Below are 11,643 nucleotides of genomic sequence, written 5' to 3' on the forward strand. Positions count from 1 at the left end.
GGGGGGGGGGGGGGGTGGCAGTAATATTTGTATATTTTAAAAATTATATATTTATAATAATGAGTTCTCCTAATTTTATAAAACACATAACTGTTTTAATCTACCTGCCAGTTTTTCAAAATCTTACATTGATAAATTCACACAAATTATTACAAATAAAATGTACAAATTACAAATAAAAATTCTTTCATTTACTTTTTCAAACTTGAATAGTCTTCAGTGTGCAACAGAAAATATTAATAACCAATAATCTACAAAAGGTAGTCCATTACAATGATATTACCATGGCTAAGAAGTGTTCTTAGGCACGGCAAGAAGCGGTGTACCTAAAGTCTGTTCAACCTTGCAACAGAGCTACCAATAGTTACATTTATTTTTTTTTTATTGTATTGTTACAAGTTCATATGTACTGTGCAGTTGTCTTTGTGTTATATACGCACCCACTGTGAAAATGAATTTCCTCTTTGAGGACAAATAAATTATCTATTAATCTATTAACTATCTTTTTAATAATCATGATAATAATCAGAATAAACTAATATTTCGCAAAGTTTTACTGACCACTGACCATTAATAAGTGCATGGTTGCCAAGCAACAAAACTAATTTACACATTAATATATTAGCTATAAGTAAATTCTGTCATTTCTAATCACTAAAAGGTTGAAATTACATTTAAAGCTTGAGATGCATTTTCTCTTGTTAGTCATTGACAGTGAGTGATAGTGAGCATGTAGCAACAAATCTGACCTAGTAAATCGGTTTGGTTTCCATTAGAAAAAGATGCTTTTGTTTAGTGAAGCCAGCTGTGTAACTTGACTGTGATCAACCTTAACAGTACATATAGTCCACTCCTGTAATTTCCACAAGAACTGACAAACAGTGGTGACACATTGCATCACAACACTCCACAGCTCATTTGCCATCTCCTCCATTTCCATTGAGCTGTTATGTGTTTGGTCAGCTTTGCTGTATTCTTTAAAGTCATTTGAACCTTTTTTTCTTAACATGCCTCAAACACTATTCAAATTATTCACATAGGTAAAGCAGAGAGGCAAAAAGCCAGGGAGTGTGAAAAAGAGTGAGAATCAGGAAAGGGACAGCAAAGTGAGGTAAAAATCTGCAAATGCCAACAAGCTACTAAAAACAGCCTGTTTAACAGCTACATCTGTTAGTGGGAGATGGAAAAAAGACAGGGGATCAAACTAGGGGTTAGAGAACAGCTAATATACACAGGGCAGAACATACCAACCTTTTCAGACAGCGGTAACCCGACCTACAATTCCAAATACAATTTAGGGAGACAGAACTTTGTGAGCAAAAAAGGGGGGTTAAAAATATAGAATGTAAAAAATGGTAAGAAAAAAAACTGAAGTAATCCTTATCTTTCAGGATCCAACATAATAGTTTGGCCAAAAAGAATCCATGCATCTTAAAAAATAAGTCAATATCGATATGCAAAAAGCGTATGGAGGTAAAAGTCAGGAGGTAGAATGTCCAACTCAGTTCTATGCAAAAACAAATCCCCAACAGATCAAAAACAGGCTTGAGAAAGAAGTCCAAAAATATAAATCCATAATATTGACCTTCATACAGCATTACTTGTGTTCTTCATTGTCATTATTTCTTCGAAACGAAATGTCTCTGTAGATTTTTTTAAATATAAAAATGTAAAATTTATCTGCATGATGCCTCTGTCCTTTTAAATCCCTCTTCAGTGCATTAAAAAAAATCTGATTCAGTTATTTAAATCTTATCCCATCACTTCCTTATGGCTGAAACAGTTCATTTCTCTGATATCCCATCAGAACAATGTACCAATGTTCTAATCACTGTGAATGTTAATAATCCAAGTCAACTCTGAAAACATGGGCATTCGATAAATATTTTACAAATCCCAGTGGAATCTTCATTGACGCTTGGAAAAAGAGATAATCCATTGGCATTGGAATAGTCCATTTGGAGAAATCAACTTTCTTCTTAATTGTAGCGTATCCACAGTCTGCTGTAGTCCCAGATCCATTATGGGGCTTTGTAATCCAATGACATATTTCACATCCAAACTGAGAAGTCTTCGGCCCCCACAACAGCAATACCTCCATGCCTTACTTTGTGGATCCAAAAAAAACAGTTCTTTCTTCAGTATATTAGACCAAATACTACTTTAAATCCATTCTTTTTTTTTCTTTGGTGTTTAGGAAAAAAGCAAAAATGAACTTAAATGGTCTAGAAATAAGTAATGAATAAATAAAGAGATTTGCTCACTTTGTTTCTGTCACATTCTACCATGTTGATCAATGGCAGAAGTCTCCCATGTAATTAACAGCCAAAACCTAACACCACAAATAATCCCCAAAAAAACATATATATATAGAAAAGAAACCGTAGTGATAGAATATCCTTGTCATTGGGTAGTATTAATCCAGTGTGATTAAGAATCCAGAGAATACCATCCAGAGCACTCCAGATCATGGAAGGGAACTGATCCTAAACCACCCATTTCAATAATCCAATTACCAATCAATGGGTCTTAATTGATCAAAACCGTAATCGTGTTACAATAACAGAGCAAAAACACATGATGTAACCCATTAATCCACCTTGGGCGGTACAGTACTCCAGAATAGGGCAATTCCAGGTAAGGCCATGGTCACGGATTCGCTCTGGCTTCCAGAAATCCCGGAATATTTTGATATCCGAAACATGCCCTGGATTCTCTTCGCAGCGATATCCAACTCTGAGAGAATCCCCATGCAGAGGCACGCTAATCTCTACATAATGATAATGAATTTCGGTGCATGTTCACCATGCTTTGACAAACTTCAAAACTGGCTCGCTTTACATGGTGAGCGATGACAGACCTCGACCATCAAAGCTTGATGCCCAAATTAATACCCTCCAATGTGTTCTCTTAATTTCCCTTATGTCACCCGCCCCCAAAACAATAAATCAGCCCAATTAATGACGGAAATAACTGGGAGGGAGAGATGAGTTACAAGAAACGAATGGTCCCCCTTCCTTCAGAAAAACTATGTCCACTTACCCGTCTAGTCTGCGTTCAAAGCGTCCCTCTCTGCTGTGGAGTGACACAGGAGGCCCATACACAGGGCCCCCTACCCCCCTTGTGAACCCTGAAACATCCCGCCCACGAGTGGCTATGGACAGGCTATCATCCAGGCCTCGAGCTGCACTGGGAATAGTTCCTGGCTCATTGTAATCGGTGCGTAGGTCCCTGTCTCCCATCTTGTTGATAGAATTATGAGCTTTCTGAGCACTCTTAATGTCCACAAAATCCACAAAAGCTGCCACTCCACCCTCCGATCCACGTTTCGGGAGCACCTTGACACTCTCCACACGTCCATACCTAAAAAAAAAAGCAAAAACAAAAAAAGAGCAGAAAAAGTATTTAATTGTAGTCAACACTGATGCACTGCATGATACTTGCAATCAATTATGCTGATCTGAATAACCATCTACATCCAATCTGCAAAGGGCTAAGTAAAAAACAAACCTGCATGCCAGTCATTTGTGCAATATGTAAATAAGGCTATTCAAATAAAAACAGCCTGCCTTTTGCATCCTCACACAAAAATGTGCCACTGTATGAGTACCATCAACCATATGCCAGTAATATCTCCCTTCATTTGAATACATCCAATAATTATGGTAGGAAAACAAATATCAGATTTTGATAGCCTGTTTCTGGTGCACCACAGAATTGCAAAATAACCAACATAGCCTTTTTCTACCCTTAAGCTCTATGTACCATTAAGCAATAAGCATATATGAATGCCAGAATTCAGTCAAATGTCATAATTCTGTCAAATCATTCAGGCTTGAAACCTCATTAGGATGTCTTGATCTGCCCTATGTACCTGTGCCCTATGTAAATAAACGTACATTATTTTTCACTTTAAAATCCTTGAAACATGGTTCTTGCATAAGCTTCAAGTAAATATACTACACATTAATTTGCTGTCAATCATCAAACAAATAAACAAAACATGCGTAAATCGATGACAGGTGTACATGGGGGTTAAAACAACACTTGGTAAGCAAAATATGAAAAGGAGTAATAAACAACAGGCATTCAAATGGGTGTTCTAGGTGAGTAGCTGTCTGACACACCAGTTCTCACACTCACATATCCGTCGCCATTTTACAAACCTATTCACACTGCTTATTCATTCTCGCGTCCCCCATCTTCAATAAGTACCTCTGTCGCACTGACCTGAGCTTTGTCAGTCACCGTACACAAATCACTTCGGGGTACTTAAATGTTGCATTTATTTATATAGATGCATAGATCTGGATTTATTTCCTTTATACAACAGAAACCCATTTGTCCTTTAATATTCCGTCACAATTGAGCGTGAGCGCGTTTTATTTAGTTCCCGTTCAAGGGGCGACCGTCATTACAATTCAAAGCTAAATAGAACAAAAGCCTACCGTTGAGACAACAAAGCGTTTGGTAGATGAATAAATTATTTACACAAATCTTATGTGTGTGTGTGTGTGTTTTCGACTCGCGAAGTAATATCTTGCTATTCAGTGTTATGTTCATTAACTTCAGCTTGGAAATCTCCAGCACAATACAAACTAGTTATACAACCCAACAAAAACACCATTATGATGAGTTCGATCACACCTGCATTTTTTTAAAAGACTACATCTGTGTGTTTTGATTGTATTTGTACAAACACGTAACAGATAGACTATGCATTTGTGGTCACTAAAGTCGTTAGACAGCCTTTAGTCAAGTCAATCTTATATAGTGCTTTTTACAACGTGCATTGTTTTAAAGCAGCTTTACAGACAAACATAACGTTAATGTTTATAATACCTTCATGAATTCGTCGCACAGAGCTGGGCGATAATATAGTTTACATTTTGCAACGATACAAACAATCATGTAGTTGGTACTTGCGATGTAGTTTCGCTTTGCGTGACCATACTGCATGTAACTTATATGAATGCGGATAAAGCTGGATATGTTTAGAAATCCAACCTTTTATAGAGAGATGTGCGATATAGTTAAGGTTTTGGGACGATATAAACGATATAAAGTCAAATGTGTTCGACGTGTAATACACGATACTGCGATGTCACTACTGAGGGAGAAATCTCACCACGCTGTTTCAGACGTGAGCTAAAGACAGATTCGCACCATTTAGTTCCAACAAACCGTGTTGTTCTGATTTAGTTACGCCTTCCAACCAAAGCCAGGTTGTAACTTCTGAGTGAATTCATTGAAAAACGATACCTTGCATTACCTGAATCCATACAGGTCAGAAATGCGCATAAAACCCCCTCAGGTATGTGGGTACAACGTGCAGATATGGGTGGTTTTGAACGCTAGATGTTTCTTTTAACACTAAAAATCATGTCTTGCTGCCATGCTAGACAAAACAGCCCGCGTATGAGAGTACACCTCACCGCCATACATACACAAACTTCTGGCTGACAACTCAAACGTCCTATTGGTGCAGTAATAGGACCCGTAGCCACGTTTATAGACTGACATAATAATTTGCAGGTTGGTCCTGCACATTTTCATACATAAACTCGTCTTGAAATTAAACCCCACACTGCTATTGTTTGACTTCTTGTGGATGCAGCCACTGACGGTCAGAGCTCGCCTGACATTCATGACATCTGAGCCGAGGAAGCTCATAACAACACCCACTGTGATGCCTTTAGTAGTACAGACACCATTTAGCCCATTCAACTCGCTCGCAGTATTTTTTTTTTCAACCATCGAGCAATAAACGTTACTACTTTTAAGAGGTGCTAGCTACTGACATCTGGGTTGCAAATTAAAGCAAACTGAAGCCAATAGTTATGCGCTTGTATGCGACCCTCCGTGCTAATTAGCAACCTAGCGACGTCTGCGACTCTCGAAAGCTAACTCACTAGCCAGCGTACGTTAAGTGAGCCAAAACAAGCTAACTCAATAGCAGCGTCGCTGCGAAAGTTGTGGCACACGTTTAATGTGTTTAACTCTGCACCGGTGTGCTGCTATTGTTTCCCCCCCCCCCCAAAACACTTGAAGGAAGCACATTGCTGGAAGTTGTCTCGCTCTCGGCAAATCGTCACTTACCGTTTGAAGTGCTCGATAATTTTTTCCTCTCGTACATTTTCTGGTAAATTCCCCACCCATAAATGTCTGGTTTCCCGGACCATACTGCGTTTTGGTGTCCCCCGACCATACAGAAGATTTTACTGAGTTAAATCCGACTGAATGTGTGTTACGGTGGGCGAGCAGTTCCTCTGACTCGACACTACGATTGGACCCGCTTGCGCGTGAAAGCTGTGTTGACTACGAGAGCCTGAACCTCGCTGTCGAGGAGCGCGCTCCGGTTCATGACGAGATCGCGCATAAGCAATAAGCACTCGGAATTCCTCATGGATAAAATCGGACATGACATATTTTATTGTAAATCACTTTTAAATGTTAAAATGTGTATATATATAATGCCCTGGTTTAGCGTGCAAGGTAAAAGTCAGACTTGGTTCCCTTTGCTTTAGTTTGACATTTGATAGCCTTTTTGTGGAACATGACTTTAAAATGCAAGTTAATCATAATCTTGGGGTGTAAAATGTATGAGACTCGTGGTTTACCGCAAACTCTTTATTCGCGAGTCAGTGGCTGGACGGTGTTGATGACAGTATTATTAGTTTCAGTACTGCTGCTTTGATACGTTTGCACATCCATTTGTTTTCCCAAAATCCAGGTGGGAACTGTCTGTTTGATATAGGACTTACAAGTCAAAACAAAAGACATGACTAGATCCTCTGTACTCAAGTGAACTAGTGTATTTAGAGGAAATAACTTCTTCAACTGGATTCTCTCTAGATGATAATAATAGTTCCATCTGTATTTGTGGGAGATTAGTGGTCGGACATCTCCCAGTCTTAACTACAACGGCAAGAAGGATGCCTTTAGCATGATTAGTTATTGAAAAGACAAGCATCGCATCGAATGTAAGCTTAATAATTAATGACAGTAGTCTGTTTACAGCAAGGATCAGCTGTCCAAAATGTAAATAAAGGCGATGATTAATCACTAGCTTGTGGCAATCAAATGGTGTCCTGAAGAAACACCCAAGATAATGTCCAATCATATAACATTTCTTTATTAAAACAAACATTTGACTGTTTTCCAACTATGCACGAGGCGTTTGATTTGATGCACGCATGCGCCAGAATGCGGCAAAACAGGGACCGCAATGGATGAATAGCGCGTGCGCTTTACACGCCCACATAGTTTTGACAAAGAGCAATTACAAACCCTCTGACTGGCAGAAAATTCTGGAACTTGTACTGAGGTGGAGCTGGTTCTCAAGCTGGATCTTGAGCAAGCCACATAATCTTCAGATTCAGTCTTGAGTCTTCACTGGAATTCACTGGACTTTCTGGATCTGCCTAAATCCTTAATATATGGAATAGAACTAATAAAATGTAATTATTTGACAGTGCTTTTGGGATTGGATTTGGGATTGGTTGCACGTTGGAAATACAAAAGCGCACTTTAGGCCTAAACAATATTGTTGCATGTTATACAATAAATGATTCCCCTGGATACTTGGACAACAATGTTCTTTTTTTCTTCTTGCTCCTAAACACCACAAGACGGTGTGGCAAACTTCTAAGGACATGAAGACATTTACTGCTTTACTAAATTGCTAAAAAAAATAATTGTAATGTATTTATTCGACAGAGGAAACAACTGGATTATATAAAAAAGCGACAGAATGTGGAATGCGTTTGAGAGAAATGTTTTGTCCTTGTATGTTTGAGCGCTTTAAAACATCCTGGAGACCGTGGAGAATTAAACACTTGCAGATTGCATGCCAGAGCGATTTACGCGTCACAAACAGACCACAAACTCGATGTTCGTGAATGTTCAGTTGTTAATTTTTGGCGCCAGTTATCGAAAGAATGTTCTTTGAAATATGACGCCATTTTGAGCATAACCTAGTGCAGAAAAAAACCAGCACAACAAAAGAAATGACAGCGCCGCGGCCATTTTGTTTCCAGTGGAGCTATTTTGGGTTCAAGTTCAGTTTAACAACTTTAGCGCTTGGCTGCCTTTAATGGGCTCAAAAATGTTACAAGACAACACACAATTATTTAGTGAGTGTAATTGCTATTTTGAACTGTTTTTGATGTATTAGTTATCTTTATTATAATGCCTGGGTGACCCTAGCAAATACAACTATTTGTTACTGTTCCTATATCCAAGTCATAGATAATCAAAATGAATATCGTTTGTGGCAAGATGTGAAATGTAATTTAATCACGTTAAGTTCTCTCTAATTATATTCGTGATTAAACAAAATTATGTATTTAGGTATAGAGGGAATGAATGCAATTCATCGTATACATAAATGTATTGAATAGCTATATTTATTACGATGGAAGGCATTCATAAGGCATTAATTTTTCATGCAGTACTTGAATGTTAAGGGAGTGTAAATGAATGTAAAGGTTAAGGGAGTAAAGCTAAATGGACTTTAAATATTAAGGACTTAAAAAGCACATCTCTTCACTTAAATGTATTTTGTAGAGAACGTGTGTGTGTGTAGGCCTATATATATATAGGCTGAATAGGTCAAGTTTGTTTTCATCCAAGCCTAGTCCAGTTTCCTTTCCAATTTCCTTTGTTCCTCCCGTTTTCCATGGCTTTTTAATGGGCCTTTAGGCACATAGGTGACATGCTGTGAAAATACAGTATATGATTAAATTTTATGCACATAATCTTAGTTATATAATGGATGCCTTGGGGATCAGATGAAGAGATCAGCAAATGCAATTAATTATTAGTTCTAACCTGATATATGGCTTCCAAAAGGTCTTGAGATGGTAACAGACACGCAGCTTCACCAATGAAGCAGATTAGAACACGGACTACATCTGACCAGCTGCCCACTGTAATCAGTAACACGAAAAGCCCACCCAGGCGCACAACGACTGTATTGAGAATCTGTTGGCCAGGCGATTGATGTCGATCCTCTGAAAGATTGATTATATACTTATGATTAGACTCAAATGATGGCCAGTGTTGGCATGAAATTTACAATATTGTTCAAAGGTTGTTGTTTTTTCTAAAGAAATTAATACTTTTATTCAGCAACAATGCATTAAACTGATCAAAGGTGACAGTTAAGATATTTATAATGTTACAAAAGATTACAATTTTAAATCATGTCTTAGAATCAGTGAATAGAACTGTTAAAACCATTAAGTGTTACCATTTGATTGCCTTACCATTCATGTACACAACCAGCAGAGTGTAGCATATTGTGAGTGGGGTACAAAATCTCAGAGCCTCAGTGGTCGATAGAAAGTTTTGGTTTATGTTTGATATGGCAGCAATTCCAGATACGCTAAAAGTTATAATTAAGGCACTGCAGAGCCAGACTAATATAGAAGTGCCAGTGGTTAATAGTCCAATGCAAAGTCCACAATAGCGCTGTGTACTGTGTATTGGATACATTGTATTTACATGTCGCCATATTCTGCTGCATCTGCTTGCCAAGAACCAGCTCAGTCCAACTGCAAGGAGGAGGCTTAGCCAGCCTTGTGGTGCCCCCTCATGGAGGAAATTAAGGCTGCAGGTTAGTGCGCAGCCCAAGGAGAACTGGCACTGGATAATCAGCAGTAACAATGGGTCCATTATTGAGTCCTAAACAAAAAAGAACAAGAACATTTTATCTAGAATGATAACGAGTTGTCATGAACAAATGTATTAAATGTCATAAATCAATTATGCTCGTACTGATCCTCCTGTGATCCGTGCTGAAATGGCTCTAAGAGGGAACTCTAAAACTATTAGTGATGCAACACGAGACCCCACAACAGAGAGAAGCACTGTTAGGAACCAGAACAGAATTTTCTCTATTATTCCACCATTTAGCCTGTTCCTTCGTTTAATGTCTGTTTCAGGATCTGCGATACTTAAAAGACAGCCAAGAGAAATGTACAAAAACATCAACACAAAAACTGTCGTATCTTGTTATTGATGGAAGCTGAACTCCCTCCCGACCTTGCCCCCCCTCCCCTCTTTTGCCCCACGCACCACTGAACTCTGACCCTCTGATGGACTCTCCCACTCCCCCCTCCCAAATACACACACACACAGTTACTTTAATCAGTCTGAATAAGCTCTTTTGCACTACAATCATTATATCTGCACTGTTGTTTACTTCACTGGTTTGCACTCTATCTGCCATGCGCCTTATGCTGCTTTATATATTTTTTTTTTTACATTTGACCTTATTTGTATAATTGTATAGTTGTATTTTATATTTAAATCTGTATCTATCTGTATTTATGTTCTACTGTTAGTGTTATCTGTATGCACCAAGGGTCTGAGAGTAACGCAATTTCAATTCTCTGTGTGTATGTGCTGTACATGTGGAAGAATTGACAATAAAGCAGACTTGACTTGACTTGACTTATTGAAATATTATATAATATTAAATATATATTATCTTCAGCCATACAGCATGGGTTAAACAACATAGCACATATAACTAACCTCCGTGCCTCAACAAACAAGTTTTTAAAAGGTTACGAAGAACCCAGATTCCACAAGCACCCACAAGCCCTGTGATTAACATAAAACACAAGACATTTATCAAGTAGCTTCAGCAAGAAATATTTTATTTGATCAAATTTATTACATTTACTCTTTTGGACCATGAGGGTGAGTAAATGATGACACAATTGTCATTTTTGGGTGGGTGAACTATACCTTTAATAATTAATTTTATTATTATTACTATGGAAATATGAAATATTTCTTTAATGAAATGATACTCTAAATAATAAACTAAAACTGCCAGTAGGTGCCATTTATTAATCACTTTTTCACCGTAATTAATTAATCTAATTAACACGTTAAATTGCCAGCCCTAATGTATGTATGTATGTATGTATGTATGTGTGTTGCTAAACAGTTTTTGGTTCTATTAAACATACCAGAACTTGAACCATCAAGAGAGGTCATCTCTAAAAATGGCATGCGCACCTGAGTGGGCACACGCTTGCACTTTCGAATGAAGTTCTCCTTCATTCAGGATGCTATCCACTACTTCCTGTGTCCATGTAGTTCCTTTTACGAGATTATTTTTTATTTAAATGGCATTGTGTTGTTTTCATCATGTTGTTTTCAGTCTTTTGTACTCTACCTGCTTTAGGATACGTGGCAATGAGCAAATCCTCCTTTGACGCCTTGAACTTCTCCACTCTTGCCCAGTAAGCTACTTCACCACCCGCTCTAGCTAGCTCTAATTGACCATATGCACGGAGCACTATTTCTTCTTCTTCTTGTTTTATGGCGAATAACTCCTTAGGAGCATTATCGCCACCTACTGTACTGGAGGTCAAGTAAACTTTCATAGGTGATGAGTCTGAAATTTGAGTACTCCCCAAAAAAACACCATTCAAAACACCCAAAAACCAAGGTGGATGTTTCCTATTCTCTCCAAAATATGGCGCACTCAGATCACATGCTCATGCTAGCGCTGCGTGTTCAGCTCCTCTAACACTCACAATTAGCTCTTCATGCCCCAGATTAGGTAGAATACTCCCATCCACACATATTATAATCTAGATCCTAAACCTGAGTCATAGATAT

The 11,643-nt window shown here is 38.2% G+C and overlaps 2 protein-coding genes across 2 annotated transcripts in view; both read right to left on the reverse strand.

The window, feature by feature from the left end:
- Window positions 1-6,319, reverse strand: part of spen (spen family transcriptional repressor) — a 36,377-nt gene extending 30,058 nt beyond the window's left edge. Inside the window, exons 1-2 of the mRNA XM_016484777.1 lie at window positions 6,100-6,319; window positions 3,043-3,363 (exon numbers count right to left, since the gene is read on the reverse strand). Coding sequence (XP_016340263.1) covers window positions 3,043-3,363; window positions 6,100-6,182 — 404 coding nt within the window. The 5' untranslated portion in view covers window positions 6,183-6,319. The remainder of the gene's footprint in view (window positions 1-3,042; window positions 3,364-6,099) is intronic.
- A 2,019-nt stretch (window positions 6,320-8,338) lies between these two features.
- Window positions 8,339-11,079, reverse strand: LOC107687464 (transmembrane protein 82-like). The gene is given in 7 exon segments (XM_016484823.1): window positions 8,339-8,719; window positions 8,833-9,014; window positions 9,270-9,687; window positions 9,781-9,958; window positions 10,543-10,564; window positions 10,567-10,611; window positions 10,986-11,079. Coding segments are annotated over 7 exon segments (1,023 nt in total). The 3' UTR covers window positions 8,339-8,635.
- Between the last annotated feature and the right edge of the window lie 564 nt (window positions 11,080-11,643).

The sequence above is a fragment of the Sinocyclocheilus anshuiensis genome, unplaced genomic scaffold (genome assembly GCF_001515605.1).
Source record: "Sinocyclocheilus anshuiensis isolate Anshui unplaced genomic scaffold, SAMN03320099.WGS_v1.1 scaffold1114, whole genome shotgun sequence".
NCBI classification, from domain to species: domain Eukaryota; kingdom Metazoa; phylum Chordata; class Actinopteri; order Cypriniformes; family Cyprinidae; genus Sinocyclocheilus; species Sinocyclocheilus anshuiensis.